General features: G+C 45.2%; 1 protein-coding gene across 1 annotated transcript in view; it reads right to left on the reverse strand.

Annotated features, from left to right (window-relative positions):
- Window positions 1–19,602, reverse strand: part of REEP3 (receptor accessory protein 3) — a 77,473-nt gene that overhangs the window by 21,576 nt on the left and 36,295 nt on the right. Inside the window, exons 3-5 of the mRNA XM_054982451.1 lie at window positions 5,730–5,806; window positions 5,329–5,449; window positions 4,993–5,106 (exon numbers count right to left, since the gene is read on the reverse strand). Coding sequence (XP_054838426.1) covers window positions 4,993–5,106; window positions 5,329–5,449; window positions 5,730–5,806 — 312 coding nt within the window. The remainder of the gene's footprint in view (window positions 1–4,992; window positions 5,107–5,328; window positions 5,450–5,729; window positions 5,807–19,602) is intronic.

Here is a 19,602-nt window from a genome sequence, read left to right on the forward strand (position 1 = left end):
GGCACTGCCTCCCGGTGGAATGCATGGCGGGAAATGTGCATGCACACTAGGGAGACGTGCACCCCCTAGCGGTTTTTAGCTTTAGAACCTTGCCAATCGGCGGGACTGCACAAGAAGACAGACAATGAAGTCAAAGTTCCAAAAACTGTAGGACCCTTTTCCTGGGGATTGTTATGAATTTTGTCCAAAAGGTAGGATTTTGTTACTTCAAAAGCAGACTTTAATAAAAACACACCCACCAACACAAATGCTTTTGGAGGGATCTGAGTTCTAGATTTAGCTCAAAATCCATCATTATGCATTTAGATTTTAATTTCTGAAGGGCTGAAGACTTCAAATAGGTGAGTTATAAAACCAGTTGTTCTCATTAGAGTCTTTAGGCCATGTTTTAAATTGTAGATGAAACCAAGCCAGAAAGCATGTCAACCTGTAGCAGGCCCAGTCATCATGTCTAATTGTGCTATAGGTGGTAAGAGTTTTAAACAATCCTCTTGGAGTCTCACAAGCCACTTTCTGCCTACCAGAGTTGCAAAATTAACAAAGATCCAGAGGAGTTAGCCGTGTTAGTCTGTAGTTGCAAAACAGTAAAAAGTCCAGAGAGCTGTGGTTCTCGAAAGCTTATGCCTCAATAAAGTTGGTTAGTCTTAAAGGTGCTACTGGACTTTTTACTATTAAAGTTAACAAAGATAGCTAAAAGACAATTGAAAGAAAAAGGTCAACAGCCAGCATGGATGCGAGGACTATCCCATATTTTGTACCCAGTGTCAACTTATATAAGTTTGAATTGCTAAAGGGATGTGAGTACTGTTTAAATTTCTTCTTTCGATGATTTAACAGACTGCATTTGTTTCATTAGAGCTTGCACCCTTTTTATTTACTTCACGTGAGAACAGGATTCCAGTTTATTAAAACTGAAACTTTGCTTTTTAGGTCATCTTTGGCTCTACTCTTTAATTATCTCAGACTTAATAACAACCCTTTCTAATCTACAGTATACATTTTAGTAGAACTTATATTGGGGTGGTTTTAAATAACTTTCAAACTCCCTGGAGAGATGTGATTTGCTTGGCTTTCATTTTCTTTTTGAATAATTCTTAAACTGTCCTCTTCTGAAACTAAATGCAACCCGGAATTTCTGGACACTTTCCCACACACACAAATGCTGTATGTGGTGGCCCTGTGGTCCCTATTCCTAAGTGGCTGGCAACTGCATCTCAAACCAGATCATGGCCACCACCCAATGTTAAGTCAAAGGTCAACTCCATGACTAGCCTAACACACAAATCACTTGTTGTAACTAAAAATGTTTTATGTCTCTGTTATAGCCTGGGTGTACATTTTTTCCTTCAATTTATCAATAATTGAAGTTAACCCTTATCCTAACATTTTCTTCTTCAGATGACTCCAATTTAATCTCAAGATCTTTATCAAAGCTTCAGCAAAGAGGACAGTATACTCACAGTACAGCTACTTTACTAGACTGTGTGCACTAGAATATTCAAGGTGGATCCAGCAAGTCATCTACGTGGGTTTAAAATGCGCTGGAAGCAATACAACATGCTTCCAAAACATTAATCTTCTAATCTTTCTAAATGAAAAAATCTCTAGTATTCTTACAGTTGTACAGTTACATTCGAAACTTTATGAAAGTTATTTTCAGGTTTTCAACTTTCAGGGAAACCATATATATGCCCAACTATTTTTCTGACCTATACGGCCATACTCTTGCAGTCTTAAACACCTATCCTACAAGGTCTTGATACTCTAGATGTGCCTCTCATAGCTATTCCATTTGGTATCACCCGATTCCTGGCCAAGGAGTTCCAAGTGCTATAAAATTCAAATACTGCATTCAGTATAAAATGTCAGTTACTTCTTTTGAGGTATCTTTGCAAATTTATTTTAAGCATAAAATTTGTATTTCTTTCCTGTACAATTTGACAATCATAGTCTCTGCCATCCTTAATTCAATAATGGTACTAGCTGCTCCACTAACAGCATTTGGGGAGACATTTGGTTTAGTAAAGGATTGATGTTACAACTGAAAAGACAGCTCAAAAATAACAACAGTGAGATTTTCACTGTCAACATTTTAGTTCCAACTTTTTTTTAGAGGAACACAAAGTATAGCAAACTACTCAAAGAAAACTGCAACATGAATCTCTTACACAAAACCATCGCCACTTGAGCAGAAAGCTGCACAAAGTTAGCCTTGGCCAAAGGCCATTATGATCCTTTGCAGATAAACTAGGAGAGGAAATCTCTCCAACAATAGATTATGTATTCAAAAATATAATGGCTGTTACTAACAGCCAGATCCAAGGATAAGAACATGGTAAACAGAGAAAGCATGGCCAAGTATTTGATATTATACTAGAAAGCAAAGCGAGAAGCTATTTTGGCGGTGCACCATCTGGCGTTTGCACTGTTTAAAGGGAAGAAGCAAAATGCTTTAAGATACACCAGGCATCACGATCATGGAATCCATAAACAAGCCACACAGTGTGGAAGCAGAGTATCATATGGTCCTGTGCTGCCTCCCCACCCCCCAATAAATAAATCAAGCTGTGCAATTTAGAGGACAAGCCTGCCTTGACAAATGAAAGAAAACAGCAGGGTGAGAACCCTTGCCTACGCATTAGTCTGGCTTGCATTTCCAAGAACACTGTAGAACTATCACCTTATCAGCTCTCCATCTCTAGGCAGTGGACAATCACCTTCCTTAAAAAGGTCACTGCAAGGATAGTTCAGCATAAAAGTCTGAGACAGAGAATTGGTTATGTTAAACATTTAAACCAGAGTTCTGTTTCTCTCCCCACACCCATGCCTCGAAAATGTTTCCAAGATTTCTTTTAGGCTCCACCGGAACCCGTTTTTTTAAAAAAATGTTTTGCTATTGGCACTTTCTCACAAGTTAAAGACACAGAGAAATTCACATTCTACTCATTTGGATGAAACTTGCATATAAGTCATGCCAGGGTCATATTTAAGATTACTAAATTAGTAAGAAGAGTCACACAAGATGCTAAGGAACATATGCCAATGGCAGGCATGTCTGTAATCAGACATGGCATGAGCAGTAGCAGTCATTAAGGATCCAACAGTTGCCTCAAGAATGGCAATGTTCTGTCCTTGCCAAGTAGGAATGATTCCCCTTCTCAGTACCTCCTGCAGTTTCAATTAAACTAATAGCTGTTTCCTGAACAGTTGTAGGCAATTTGACTAGTTGCCATGTTCCACCAAGAGCTAAACATGAGGCACAGTTCAACTGTTATTTCTATAATCATTTTTGGAAAAGCTTTTCCCTTAGCAGCACTCCATAAGAAACACATCTAAAATAGCTTTGTGCAACTGCCCCAAAGCACATACTGTCATATCCAAGTCCCATGCTCTTGCAAAGGCTAATGGAAATGCTCTGTGGATACTGCAAGTCATAAGGGTTTAGACTTCACTGCTTCCACAAGCAAGTGTAAACAAACACATATAAAAATCATTTTGGTGGTGCTTGGGAAGGGAGTGGCTCCCTTTAAGCCCGCTCTTAGATGTTAAGAACATCTAGGATAATCTTTAGCTTCCACACTAAGCAAAGACAAACCTATTGGACAAAGATCTCCATATTTGGAGGAGAGGTGAAATACTAATTTACCTCATGAAGACTTAATCTGATCAGCAGTGCAAACAATTGTCATAAATCTGCAAGTATCAAGCCAAGGTAGTAAAGAAAACTATTGCTAAAAACCTATTTTTTTGGAACGCTAGCCTTCAGAAATATGCAGAAAGCTGCTACTAAAGGAACCCCTTTCCAGCATTTATTAAAAGCTGCCTCTAAATCTTCAGTTCAGCCTGCTAGAAAGGACTTTAATTATTCAAAGCCATCTTGAAGCCATCTAATTTCCCCGATATATATGAATGAAATTTGTGTATACACTTCCTCCTGCATTAAAATAAAAAAATGGTGTTTGGTACAGGGCACATACTGACTGTCCTGTAACCTACTTACATCTAGGATTATTTTTTCAAGGTGGACCACATGGGATCTCTCTCTCATGAAATCTGCAATCTCCTCCCATCTTTCATCAGGCACTCCTAAAAGCTCTAAGAAAATCCCCAATATTTGCAACTCCAAGCATTTTTGCACTACAGGCTTAACAAAAAGTTCTCATTTACTGCTCTTGCCATCTCCACTGACATGAAGAAATGTGGTGAGAGTTATTCATTCAGTCCATACAGCATGAACATTCGGCATTATGAAGGAAATGTGACCTCCCGCCCCGATGGTATCTTTTTTCCGACTCCTGGATGTCAGGAAAAGGAGACTGAAATTTCCGACCCCAAACTTGACCTCTACTAATACACAGACTCATTGCAAGTAAAACTGGGAATGCTTTCCCCATCTATTCTAATCAAACACTGGCTCAGTGGTATGCAGGTACTTTTTCTATATCACTGTAGTTACAAAAGACTATTGCATCAGTGACCATTAGCTACATGCTTACATTATAATGAGGACTGAGCTGGTCGTTACTTTGGGTAACTTATAGGAAGCCAGGAGTACCTCCAAGACCAAATAAAACAGCCCAAGCCAAACTAGCACTTCCTAGTATTAAACAACTTCAAGCCAGGGGTAGCAAAAGTTGATGTAGTGGAATTAATATTTTACTTTAAAAACAAGCAAAGAGTTCAGTGTGGACTCGTGTCCATTTTCCATTTGTATGACGAGTATTCCATGCTTTATTTTCCATAAGCAATTACCTCAACTTGATTGAAGGAAAACAGCAGAAAGAGCCGAGAAATCCTACGGAGTGTGATTACCAGCAAGAAAAGGCAACAAAAGAGAGAAAGGGTCATCTTAACCATTAAAAAGTCATGATATAGCCAGAGTTTAAAAAGTTAACAATCCTGTTTGAGCATGCTGTTAGAATACAGTATCCAGCTTTTCTCTGTTTATGTATGATGTATTTTTACACTGAACACATAATATGCAATATTTACCTTGACTGCTGCAGTCACTGCAGCAGTAGCAGCTAAATTTAAACCTTGTTTTCCAAAGTTAACCATTGTAACATAGCCACGTTCTTTGGCTTGCACAATATATTCATCTATCTCCTAAGAGGGAAAAAAAGGGGGGGGGGAGAGAACAGACATTAATCTAATTTGATATCTACAATCCATAACATATAAATTTCTTAGTGTTAAACACAAGGTTTTACTGCAGGTCTCTCCACCCCAGCCCACATTACAGACACATGTAAAAACACCCCACCCCCACCCCAGCTGTATTTGCATTTAAATATTTTATACAATAAATCATTGGGGAAAGAGTCTCACCTTTTCTTTTGACGAAAGAAGTGGATGAAGAAATTTTCTATAAATTAGACTTGCCCCTCTAGTATATGGAGAGAGCAGCCAAATAACAAAAGCAATTTTCAGTTCGTAGTACAGTGGAAACCTGCAACACATAAATTAGAGTCCAGATTCATCTTATATGCTCTTAAAAACAAGTACACTCTTTCAGTTAGCCTTACACAGCACCCAATGTTATTTTTAAGTATTTTTTTCCTTCAAGGTTCATAGGGAGAATACTAGTTCTATACCATATAAACCAATCAAAGAATGCTGTATTATAACTCCACGATAACTTGGTACGGTCTTTGACATCATTAAGTACCATTTCGTATGTAGCAAATACATTACAGCTGTATCATGTTTAGTGCTCACATGGTTCTTACCAAGAGATCATTAGGTCTGCTATTGTTTCAGTAACTGTGTAAAGAGCAAACACAATCCAGTACATCATCCACCGTACCTAAGAAATCAAAAAATCAGTGTTAATCTAATCATTTTAGTTTTAAATACATCTCTCTCTCTCACACACACACACACATTTCAACACAAGTCCCATAATGCGTTCTTGGTTTTAGTATTTATGTTCTTTAAAAGGATTGGGATTGTAAGTAGCAGACAAAAGATTTAAAAGCTTCTGATACACAGCTCTTTTGTTCTAGTCTGCGTCAAAGCAGCTCTGATAGTCGGGCCAACTTCTGCTGTAAAGTGAGCCTCAAACACGTTCAGGAAGCAACTGTTCTTGCACTGCCGTCAGTTTATTGCAAGAAGCAAAAACAGTATCCATTCAAGTTTCTTTCCTTTACAAACATACACACCTTTCATCAACCCAGACATAATCCTCACCATCTCTTAATGCAGTCAAAGCTGAACGCAAATAATTCAGAAATCCATAAAGATATGTGCACTGAGAACTGTACACTTTTGAAATTTCATTTCAGCAGCAGTGTATGGAGCAAGGCTGGCTAGGGCCTCTCTGCTAAAATCTCCCTTGTTACACCAGTTTAACTTTCATGCCAACAAAAAAATATCAGTGACTGTAGTTTGGTGAGGGTGCTGGGAATACTTTCTAAAAGAGATACAAAATTTCTGGAAATTTTGAAGCCATTGGTGGTGGTGAGGAGAACAGAACAGAACTTTTGTGAAAAGCAGGTATCTCCAAGTGAGGAGGAACCTACAAGAACTAAGGGTGTGCAGCAGGGAAAGATTCAGTTTTCCCGCTTAGGATTTACCTGAAGCGGGAAAACGATCCCGAAGCAGCAAGCTGCTTCCCCCAACCCCACTTACCGCAGCAGGTCTTCTGTCGCTGTTGCCGCGGCCAAAAGAGTGGCGGGGAAGGCTGCAGCTGGTGCCTCCACCGCCCACGCTGTCGTGGAGGCCTCTGCGGTGGCTGGCATTGAATGCCAGCGCCAGTGCCACCGCAAAGGCCTCTGCAGCAGCCGGAAGGACGGCAGCAAGTGCCGCCGCCACGCCACCACCAGAAGACTGAGCCAGGTAAGTGGGGGTGGGGGGTGGGAGGGCAGGCACACTTTAAGACCCCGAAGTTTTCCGAAGCAATCTGAATTGCTTCGGAAAGCTTTGATTCGGTATTTCCGAATCAGGGCCATCGTAATGGCCCCGATTAGGAAATACCGAATCTTTACAAATCAGGCCCGGTTCAGGTTTTTTTCCCGAACCGGGAACCCGAAGTGCACACCCCTAGCAAGAATTAGTAGGGGGCATCTCATTCATCCCCCTCCCCCAACTATTTCCTCTTCCTCTTTCTTGAAAGCCCCAACAGCCTCTCCCCTTTTCCTGCTTCCTTCTCTCCTTTCCACCCACCAGCCAACCAACCTTTATCTCCCTCACATCTTCAGTTTTCCCTCCTTCCCTCCCCCACTAGGAACTTCTCCCTGGGAATATTCTGGCCAAGCTGTGTGGTACCAGTTGCTGTAAGAAATGAAATGCACAGAGCTGGATGAGCTGGGCCAAGTTATGTGGTGCTGGTCAGGCCAGGCCCAGTCACATGATAGGAAACCTGCAGGACTTGCAAGGAGTACCTCACTTTCCCCTATATCCCCCTCCCTACACTATTTCCTCTTTTTGTTCACCAGGCAACAACTTTATCTGCTTCCTTCTCCAGCCCCCGCATCTTCAGCAATATTATTTACTTCATTTATAACCCACCTTTCTCCCAAATAGTGACCCAAAGCAGCTTACATCATTCTCTTCACCCCAATTTTATCCTCATGACAACACTGTTACAAAGGTTAGACTGAGCACAAGTGACTGATCCAAGGTCACCCAGTGATCTTCCACAGCAGAGTGATATATTGATGATGATGATGATGATGATGATGAAGCCTGAACTGCTTTAACAAAATACACTTTGTAACTTAGTGTATTAAATTTGACATTTTATGAAATTTAAAAGTATAAATGCCTTACAACACTATCTATGCATATTTATGCATAAGTATATCCTATTATATTCAATAGGACAAATACGCGTTCTTAGGATTACACCCTTAATTTCCTACAACGAAAACTACAGACAATACTAGCAACGAAGTGCTACAAACTCTTGCGCCTTAAGAACAAAAGCCATATGACACCTTTTGTTAGGGGTTGCACTTACTTGTAACTGTTATTCGTCTAGTGTCTTCTCTGCAGGTACACACTGGGACTGTGCAGCCGCAGGCCAGCCACAGAGAAAGATTCTCTAGCTCTAAAACTGTAGGGCATGCTCCCCCCCCACTCAACACGCATGCATGGGTGCTTTCCTACTGAAAAGAGGCACTGCTGGGTGGAGTGCCCCCCATCTCTCAGCTCTCCTGAGCAACCAAAGATCAACTCTGAAAACTCTCACTGCAGGGCAGGAGGGAAGAAATGTATGCCTGCACAGAAAACACTATACAAACCACAGTTACAGGTAAGTGCAACCCTGTTTTCATTGTTGGTCTTCTATGCAGTCCGCCATTGGGAGTATAACAAGCTACTCACCAATGGAGGAGGATGTGAGAGGCCTAGCTAAACAGCGAATGTAGGACAGCTGCCCCCATCCCCGGCAGTGTCTCTTCTCACATTTGTGTCTATGGAATAATGTTGGATAAAGTGATCTGCCAAAGACCAGGTGGCTGCTTGACAGATATCACTGGGATGGGATTCCACAGAGGAAGGCAGCTGATGTGCTTGTGCTCTGGTAGAGTAAGCCCTGATCATTATTGGACATGGCACCTTGGTGTGAATGTAACAGTTTAATAGCTGCTACTATCCACCTAGAAAAAGACTGGTTAGCGGTGGGAAGGCCCTTGCATAGTCCAAAATAACAACAAAGAGAGCCTTAGATTTTCTGAAAGACCTTGTTCTGTGCAAATAATACAATAAAGCTCTTTTTACATCCCATTTATGAAGCAAGCATTCTAATTCAGAAGTGGAATTAAGAAAAAACACAGGCAAGGTGATCCTTTGTTGGAGGAGGAACCTGGAGACCACCTTGGGAAGAAATTCTAAACTAGGGTATAAGATTACTCTTTCAGGGGAAAAAATTGCATAAAAGGGGGATTTATGCCAAAAGCAGCTCCCCAACCCTTCTAACAGAAGTAATTGCTATCAGGAGGGCTACCTTCCAGGGTAATAAAGAGAGGGCACAGCAGGCCAAGGGTTCAAATGGAGGCACTATTGCCGAGTATTTTCAAGAGGTGCTGGAACTCCGTTCCCCCGTGTTCCTCCTGAAAAAAAGCCCTGCTTGTCTCTATTTTGGGGGGTCTTTTCTTTTACTGCAGGTAAAAGATTTATCTGAAGACAAAGATCCAAAAAAGAGAGCAAAGAGAAGAACCTTTCTTAATGGCAGTGAAAAAGGAACTCAGGGATAAGGTGGTACCTGCCCAGCAACGTGTCTTTTCAGCAGGAAAACCGCCACACATGCGTTGAGTGGGAGGAGCGCCCTCTACAGTTTTAGAACTAAAGAATATTTCTCCGTGGCTGGCCTGTAGCTGTGTAGTCCCAATGTGTGCCTGCACAGAAGACTGACGATGAACATTAGAGAGCAGAGCCTTGCTCATTTTCCAGAACTCTTCAACAGGCTGGATGTTTAAACACAAAAGACTGGAGGGTGAGAGAAGTGACTCAGACCATGACCTTGACCGCTTTCTCTCGTTGGTCTCTGCTTCTAAGGCACTGCTTTCCAACCAGGGTTCCACAGAACCTGGGAGTCCCACAGGACATAAACAGGGTTCTGCAAACAATTGTGGAATAATTTGAAATATCATGAAAAATTCACATTATTCCTCAAAGAGTCATGGTTATTAATATTATACTTAGTTGTATTTTGTCGGTGTTCATTTTGTATTGTTACAGAGTACTAACAACACAAATGGCAATAATTTACCAGTAATTGAATTGCCATTAACTGTAATTTCGGGGTTCTTCCATTTGAAAAAAAAAATTGGGAAACTCTATTCTAGGATACCTGCATGTCCCCTCTGATGTTAGACGTACAACGGAGAAAAAGTTGATTTTCGTATTTTCGTTGGATGCATTCATTGGAATGTATTTTCTTTTTTTCTTTCTTTTTTTTTTTTTTGCAGCTTCTTCTCAGAAGACGAACAGCCCAATCCTAAGAGGGGCGGGGAAAGTGAATAGGAACCAAACTAAGGTGACGGCGTATCTGGTCCTTACACCCGCGTAAGTGGCCCTCCACCCGCGCTGGGACGCGGCGCTGGCCCGCCGGCGGGCCAGCACCGGCACAAGCCTCAGGCGGCCGGGCGGAGGCGGAGGAGCAGCGTAGAGCCCTGCGCCGGTGTGGGGGGGGAGGGTGCGCCAGAGTTACGTCTGCTCCCTAAGCCCCTCCAGAAACAGGAACGCCCACAGCGGCGCAAAAAAGCTACACCACGGAAGAAGGCATAGCCCATAGCCGCTCATGGAACGGCGAAAAACCAGCCCCCTCTCAGAGCGCCCCGCCCCGCCTCCATGGCCCGAAGGAGCATAGGATGAGAACTATCCCAGGAACCAATCAGCGTGCGCACCTGGCGTGGACGAGCCCCCCTCTCCACACCCAATCATCTGCGACCGCGCCCTACAAAACATCTGGCCAGCGCCGGCCAAACCCCTCAGGTAGGTGAGCACTTGGCCGGAGGCTCTGTCCCTCTGTCCGTGTACTGCGTGGCATTGCCCCTTTGAACACCGAACCGGGGTGAGGGCATTCACCGTGGCAGGCACAGAATGCACTCGGGGGACTTTGTGAAAAAGTGGGAGAACTTCCCATAAAAGGGAAGAAGTGCAAATGTCTGGCTCCCTTTTTACTCTGAAAGGAAGAACGACTCAACATCTAACTGGACTCATGCAAGCTAGTTGCTTCCAACTAAGCACAAACAAATTAACCCTTCCGTGACAGAAGGGAATGACACTTGGCGAACTAACTGCAGCCTCTCCTGTTTCCTTGCAGGTACCCTGACTCTGGAGTTCCCGCCTGGTGATGAGTGATGGAGCGCTGACAGGTGAGGAGGAGGTAGGGGAGGGGGGGCCCATTCCGCAGATTAGTGCAAACCACCCATTCACCTGAACCCACCCGCTCACTTGCCGCTTTGGGTGAGGCCCAGCAGGGGTGGGGGGCGACCATGGCCGCCCCTGGCCGCCTCAGAGGCAGGCGCCCCGAAAACCACATGTGACCAGGTGTTTGTTATGACCATCTCATTCCCTCCCGTAAAGGTAAAGGCTTGCCAAGGCCGAGTGCATGCTCGCCAGACTGTCATGCATCAGCTGGTCGCTGCTGCCCTCGACTATGTGCATCCTCCCAGATGGCGGAGTGTGGGGCTTGCCTCGCCAGTGGAATGAGGCAAAGCCCACATGTGTCTTTTTCTCCTGCAGGCACGTCCAGGGCATGGCTGCTCTCCCGCGTCCCGCCCTCCCCAAACATCTCTGACGGACGGTTGGCTGCAGCCCAGGAAGCACTTTCACGCCGCGGCCTGCATCTCAGCCCCGCCCCGCCGAGCGGGAAGGAGGGCTATGAAGAATGCCCCGGCTCCCTTGCTAGCCTAAAAACAAGCCCGCTTGTTCCAGTGCAATAAAACGAGTTGTAAAACAACTACCTTCTGTGTCTGCGAGCCTGACTTCGTCCTCTGCCCCTCCCCCAACACTCCCGTCACATATCTCCACCTGCACATCACCACAAATGTATCTGACAGACCCCGTTCTGCCCCCCCTCCCCTCACAGTAACATCAGGTAGAGGGTTGGGGCAGGGCATGTCAGTGGGGAGGGGGGAGCCACCGAGGGCAATCAATCCCTGGTAGGGTGAGCAGCTGGCACCTGATAAGCCAGGGAGAGGGTTGCCAGGGGTGCTGCTGCAAGAGGGCGGGAGATGGCAGGAGAAACGGTCCGCTCACTCGAACCCTAGCCCCATCAGCAAAGAAACTAGGGTAACAGCAGGCGGATGCCATATCCCGGGCAGGACGTCCCACGCGCCGGAGGAGGGTCGCTCCCGTTGCAGCCGCAGCCACAGCAACACAGTCCCATGAGCGGCCTCCTTCCAGAGTGGGTCCGGCCCCTCAGGTGCCTGCGGCAGCCCCATTGGTCATTACAACACCCTCCACCCCGCAGCGTCCCGCCTCGCATCCAATCCTGCGGGGCAGTTGCCAGCCTCCCATGCCAACATGCCGTGGTTGTTGGGAGGGTGGGGTGTGTCCGAGGCTGTGCGTGGCTCCGCCCTGCCCAGCGGCTTCCCCCAACACTGGCCGCAATGTGGGCGGCGATCGAGAGGGAGCGGCTAGAGGTGCACGCCGCATGGGAGGAGGCGAACAACCACGGTTGGGACTTCATGGCCGCGGTACTGGAGGTGGGAGAGGGGCTCCGCGCCTCTCAAGCCCGTGCCGAAGCCCTGCTCGGGCGGCTCGTCACCATCCTCGACCCGCTGGCCCCACCCACTGCAGCAGCTCCACCCGCCCCAGAGGCGCCCCTCCCTCGGGCCCAGTTGTATGCAAGAGGCTGAGCTTGTGGACGGCCAAGGGGGTCCGGCCACCGGCCTCGCCGGTGAGCCCCGCTGCCACCTTCTGGGGGGTAGGGTGTTCTGCTGGACAGGCGGGGCCGCAGCCCAGGGTGTTATGCAGCTACTGGAGGAAATGGGGCAGGTTCCTGGGGGGGGGCGGGGGCAGCGAAGCTGGGCTTGGCCGCATGACCTGTTCGCCACAGCCAGGATGGCTGGGTGGAGGGGCAGCTGCTTCTGACCATGCACTCGCACAGGCGCTGGACGGCGCAGGGGGCGAGCGGGGGGGAGGGACTGGCGAGGCAGCGCCCAGGCCATCGACAGGCCCCTGGCTGCCTATCCTTCCAAATGGGCTCTCCCCAGCCCTGCCTCCCCATGGTCCCTCGACACCCTACCTCTCCTACATGCCTCCCCTTCCTCACATCTGCTGGGGGAGGTGGGATGGTATAATAATAAAGACTGATTTCTGTGCAACGGGTGTCTGTGGTCTTTGCCTTGGGATGGGGACGGGGGCGGGCCCACTGTGTCTGCCTCTTGGTGGCAGCCTCAGGCCAACCCTCCCCTTCTGCGACACTTGGTGGCTGTTCCCTGCTGCCGGGATTGGCTGCTGCCCTGGATTCCTCATGGCAGGGCGCCTGCCAGTCCCATGCCAACCTCTCTGGACGCAGCCACCACGGACTTGGCGCTGCATTGGGCAAACAAGGGAGAGGCTCCTCAGACCACGCCCACCCCTCTCCTTCCCAACTGCGAGCCCCGCCCAACGCACAAGCTGGGGTGTTCTGCCGGCATGGGCGCGGTTTGCCTGCTGCTCTTTGGCCTGGCTGTGATCGCGTGCTGCCCATTGGCTGCGCCTATCCTGGCCCCTCCCCCTGCTGCTTGTTGGGAACAGCGCCCTTTGGCTGCGCCCGGCGGTGGCCGCGCATCAAGCCCGCCCACAACACTTTCTGGTTCTCCCAATTTGCATCTCTGCGCCGCTGCCAGAGCTGGCGCCGCTACACTTTGCTGGCACAGGATACGGCCTGGCGGCGCCACTGCTCCGCCTGTGCAGGCACGCCGGCGTTGGGGCCAGCCATAGGATTGCGCAGCAAAGGGAAGACCTGACATCAGCACCATTTTAAATTTGCCATAACATTTCATGCAGCACGCTTGTAAGACAAGGCTTCAAGGGCATGGCCTGGGACCTCATTCCATCCCTCCTTTTTTGGTTAAAGCATCCAGCTTGACAAAGCATCTGAGAACTCAAAGAAAGCTTATACACTTTATTAAATCACTTTGGTTGGTTCTTATCAAATGTTTTATATGGGTTTTGTTTGGGGATTTTGCTTTGGGCCACTGCAGCCACCTGCAAACTTTTTCTGCTGTACCCTGGTTTCTCAGCATACACATCTCAGCTTTTGCTTTTGCCATCTGAGTTTTTTTTTAAGTCACACAAATTTTGTAGTAAACAAAACAAGTGTGTTATTTGAACACATATGGCCTCACACAGTTACAATGGGACTAGCAGCGACATATGGATACAGAGTTAAACTTCATAACATTGAAAACACTGAATTCTGCAGTACCGTATCATACACTTTATAGCATATTGTGGACAAAATGAACCATATTTAAATAAACATATCCTTGAAAATATTGCCTGTGTGTAAAGATTACACAGGAATTATTGTTTGCTAACACTGTAGAGTATCTTGCATAAAAATACCATATGCTGGGTTAAATTCAGACTAAATTTTCTACTGTCAGAATGGAACTTGCCTGTCGCCCCCCTCCCACTGCAACCCCGCTGATCTCTATAAAACTCTAGGAGACCCTGAAGAAACCCACGAGGAGCATCTGCAGCAGAAAGGGGGAAACAGCAGAAATTCCCACTATAGTCTAGATCCATCCTATTCGGAGTAAAACTTCTGTCTTTAAAAAAACGCTTCCTTTCATCTGCACAATGGCTCCCTAACTTGACATGGCCAATGGGGCCATGTGGAGCCACACTACAGCAGCCTTGTTGATAGACTATTGTAACACTCTACATGGGTCTCTCCTCAGAGACCTGCTAGGAAACTCCAGCAGGTACAGAATGCCACAGTTTGATTACTATTGAGAACAGGCCAAATATGTATATTAATTCTATTCTACAGTTGCTCCACTGGTTTCCAATTAGTTTCCAGGTTCAATTCAAAATATTGGCCATTATCTATAAACCTCTTCAGGGCTTAGGGTCTATAAACCTGCCAGACCAGCTCTCCCAATATACCTGCAAAGCCTCCTCAAAGTGCAAATGGGTAAAAATCAACTACTGCCGATGTGGCTTCTACCTGGTGGAATGACCCACCTTGACAAGGTCAGGAATGGTCCCAATGCTTTTATCATTCCAAAGAACGTATGAAAAGGAATCATTAAGGAGAACATTTCATAAAAGACACAGGGTCATAGTTAATGTCTGAAATTTTAAGCAGTTTTCATTTATTTGTGAACTGAATACATAATACCGTTGTACTATTTGTCTAATTTTGTAATATACTTTTATTGCATAGTTGATAGTATTGTGCTGCACACATTGCATTGCTTAATTGTGTTATCCACTTTGGGTCTCACTGAAAAAGGCAGGCTATAAACAAAGTAAATAAACAAAATACAAAAGAGTTACTCACTTCAAAGACAGAACTTTCTAGAAGTTTTTTTCAGTGTTCCCTAAAAATTTCATTTTTCTTCAGTGGGGAAAAAAACGAAAAAAGTCCCAAGGCAAGGGAGGGGTTCAGTTTCTGGATATTTCCACTTTCTTCAGAGACCTTCACATGTAACTACTCCACAGCCCATATTAGAGGTGGGCACGATCCAAAAAAAATTACCGATCAAGCTGATTGGGAATCGGCGCCAGCAACGACCCCAAATCACTGATCCACACAGGTCATCTCCCGTTTCCGATCCGTGGATCGGGGAGGCCAAAGAGGAGGGGCGCCCCGCTGTTCCCAGCTATGTGGGAAGGTGGGTGGTGGCGGCGACTGCCGGGTCCAGCGGGCACGGGGAGGTGACAACGAGCTGCCTCCCCTCAGGGAGGGGACGTTCACACACACAGTTAGAGCAGAGGGGGGGGGGAGTTTTTAACCCAGCGACGAGGTGCCTCCCCTCAGGGAGGGCACATTCACACACACTTAGAGCAGAGGGGGGAGTTTTTAACCCGGTGATGAGCCACCTCCCCTCAGGGAGGGGACGTTCACACACACACACACACACACACTTAGAGCAGGGGGGGAGTTTTTAACCCAGCGACAGCTGCCTCCCCTCAGGGAGGAGACGTTCACACACACACACACACACACACACAGAGGGGGGGAGTTTTTAACCCGTCCCTGCCTCTCCAAATAGAGAGAGACACCCCGTCAACATGTTTCAGCCAGCTTTTAAAAAAAAAGCAAGGACAGAATCCTCCATTCCTCCCCACCCGATTTTAAAAGCAAGCAGCCAGTCTTCCAAAAGCATATTTTAAACACACACACAGAGCCGGGAATGAGGTTTTCCCACAAAATACAGTGTTTTAAAAGCAGGTTAAAAACAGAGAGTGACAGACAGAAAAACAGCCATTCCTCCTACAAAGCCCCGTTTTTTTAAAAAGCAAAAAACGTTTGGAGTGCCCATGGCTACAGAACACCCCCTTCCCCCTCCCTCCCCTGGGTGTCTTCTCCCAACTGGTGAGTGTGTTGCTGCTCCATGGTTGGAAGGAAGCCCTAATGATCAAGGCAAGATGGGCTTCCATTCGGGTTTCCAGGGTAACAGGAGGGCAAACTCAGCTCAGGCATTCCCCTGGCTCCGTTGCCAGGGGAATAATTACTAGCGCCAGCGTGACTGGATCTCCAATCAGATACCGATCGCCCCAATCAAGGCCCCCCCCCAACAGTGGATCGGTCGCTGTGGACAGCACCGATCCGCCGGGTCCCGATCGCGCGAACGCTATTATTGTGGGTATTTTTCTATCGTAATGTTGATCATGCCCATCTCTAGCCCATATCACAACCACAACTCTCTGGATGAACGAATTACTATTATCCCAAGACTCGGCAAAACCCAGCTGCCAGGTTACCACAACACCTAGACATTTCATTGTGGTGCCTGTTCTCAGTGGTTGGATCTAATGATATTTTCCAGTGATGAAAAAAAGGGCCTCCCCACCTTTGACCACCAATAAGGCTATGTTTGGGATCATGGGAACTGCATGGACAAAAGCCATGTGAATGGGACTATAATAAGGAGGGGAATTGGCAGAGATTGAACAAAAAAGCTGTCTGGATCCAACCCAAAATTTGTCAATCATTTTGGACCAGAATGTTCTGTTGCATGACAAAAAAGTGCCCATGAGGGTCTTGTTATTGCTTGCTTGTAGGTAAAACCATTCAATGGTGGTAGTTGAATTCATTTCTTAACCAGGTGCTTTCTATACTGGCTCCAATATTCAATTAAGTTGAGCTTTCTAAAGCAACAATGGAATTATGAGAAATTGTGGAGAAGTTAGGTTACAGTTAGAGGTGTGCTTTTTATTGTAGTGATAGCAACTAGACTTAGCTCTCTATATTTATTTACATGCTACAACACTGGTCACATCTTTAATAAAATTACAGACGTTAGGATTAGGGGTAGTGGTAGCAATACTTGGAAAATTTTGTAATTATAAGACAAAACTCTGAAGGCTGAAAAATGAATCTGGCACTGATATATTTGGCTCTTAGAGCCAAAAAGGCCCTGCGTTATCCCTGTGAGTTATAGTTTAGCCCCAAGGCACTATGTATCCTTATCCCCAACATGCTAATCTGCCATTTGAGAGAACATTCAAACATGCGTTTCTCCCTCATACAACAAAAAACCCCATCTTCCAAGAAAGATCATGCCACATGTTATTTCAGCAAGTTTGAACTGGCTTCCACAAAGAATTAAAAAGCGGAATTGTTCATTCAACAGAGTGAAAAAGCAAGCTCAAAATCAAATACTATGACCTTGGTATGGCCATTATTGAAAGCCACTGAAGTATGAAGGGGTCTCTACCAGAAAGGAAACTGATACCGTAACTATTGTTACTTTTTCTGGAAAACTAGAATCTAAAACAAGAGCAGTAGAAACAATTTCCTAATGTTCAGACACACTATATGACAGGTGTGTAACTGGCCTATTTCATAGCTGTTCTTGTTTCCTGCTGCAAGCACTGGGGGCAAGCTGGCTGTCCAGCCAGGAAGTAGACAGGCATTGACAAAGGAGCTCAGTCTGTGTTTGAACAGAGAGCTGCTCAGACTGAGAGGTTAAGCAACTTCAGAGGGTCAGGTGAACACCTACTGGTCTCTTGTGCCATAAGACCCTAACACAGCTGGTAGCTACCCTCTGGCCATCTGCCCTGGTGGGGCTGAAATGCAGCAGTCACCTGGTTATTCTGTCCTTTAGTGAGCTATGACAGAGGTGCAGAGGTTAAGATGGCTCGGTCCCACTACCACAGACTGCAGCCTGAGACATGGCAGCTAACCCTTAAGATGATCAGAGCTTCTGCCTCTCCACCAGGTAAACCTATCATTTCATGGGCAAAACAGCCACACTGCCAGCATGCTCCATTCACATTGTACAATGTATCGAAAGCACCAGGCATGGTTTGAATGCAGGAGCAGAGACTGCCTGAAATGCCATACTGAGCCTCCCAATGTACTTTTTAAAAGGAAAAAGCATTCTCAAAGCATGTGTCTGGTGGGCAAGAGAAGTGTCTCCAGTTTGTAGTCACCATTCAAGTAATTGTCTATGGCATTTGCTATATGAAATGTGAACTGCAGTATTAAGTTTAAGACTTTGCTCCCACAAGATATTTAATCTGTCTATTCTACAATTCCTACACAGACTGATGTCAGATTTCATACTTCAGAGCGGACAGAAGGAATCTATTCCTATCCACAAGATATATGCCACTGCAAAAATAGCCAGATGCTATTTTACTTTTTAAAAAAAATGTAATCTGGTCTTCCTTCGTTAGACAAGATTTTAAAAAACACAGTACAACTTTAATTCAGGTTGTCAGCACATCACATCCAGTATTCTGCTAGCCAAGCATATAAAACAGGTTTTGTTATCCAAAAATTATTAACCTCAGTTCTCATAACTGGAAGGCAGGCTATATCAAAAAACCACCACTGTAACAGTCAAGACAATATAAAATAAACACATATAGAACCATTTAATTCAGCACAACTAATTTTTGCAGTGTCAAAAAAACTTTTCCAACTCAAACTTCAAAGGGCTAAAAGTTGTGATTCATATGCTCACGTCTCCTTTACGTCCAAGAATGTGTGGTAGCTTGTTCATACTTTCACTTTTCTTTCAGTATCTCAAAAAGACACAAACGTGTCTTTTTTGGCATTTATCAGACAGCATGTAGATTGATTAAAATTGATTAATCAGTTGACAACATAACTTGTAAAATCAATTTTGATAACTATTTATGAGTTCATGTCTTGGAACATGCCTCTCTCATCCACTTATGCCTTTACATTCTTCAGGTTTAGACATACTTCTTAGCATTGAAATTGTATAGAAAGCTAGTCATGTGATGATATCCTAAGCTTAACTCTCAAAGGAATTAGAGGGTATTTTAAGCCTGAAGGAACAGAGTTAAATTAGTGTACACGCCAGCTAAAGTTACTACACTGATGGGCTGTCTTATCTGAAAAACTGACCTTTATGTGAACTTTGTAGACTGAACACAAGACTTTAATGCCAAGGAAATGAGGGAAAAAATAGCTTGGCTTTAAAACAAGTGTAATTCAAGATTCTGGCATATGTGTGTGTTAACCACACAGGAAGCTTCACGGAGCCAAATTTAATGGGATACAAATTTTAAAATATAAAATTAAGTCACTGTTTTAAAATAAAATGCCCCAAAATAAAATCTAGTCATTTAAGGAAGCAAAAATCCAGACTGCAAATTCCAGTGGGCCAGGTACATTCGCCTATTGCAGCAAACACAAAAAACAGTATTGTGGTACCTGAAAGCTGTGGATTTATTAGAGCAGAAGCTTTCATGGGCTAAAGCCCATCTGATCAGAAGCAAAATCCTGATTTCAGTGGGCTTAGACTGGAGCAACTCTGCAAGCGATTACAATGACAAAAGAGATTCATGACCTTCAACTTTTTTGTCTGACCCCTTAATGACCTGCTGCCCGCAAGAAAAGCACCCTTGCAACAAGATGATCTCTTTAAAAAGCAAAGTTTAAAAGTTAAACCTTTATACGTAAAAGCTCTTTTTTATCAGAAGTTGGAAGTCTGTATTTCTGTAGAATTTCCT

This window comes from Eublepharis macularius, chromosome 6 (assembly GCF_028583425.1).
Source record: "Eublepharis macularius isolate TG4126 chromosome 6, MPM_Emac_v1.0, whole genome shotgun sequence".
Lineage (NCBI taxonomy): Eukaryota > Metazoa > Chordata > Lepidosauria > Squamata > Eublepharidae > Eublepharis > Eublepharis macularius.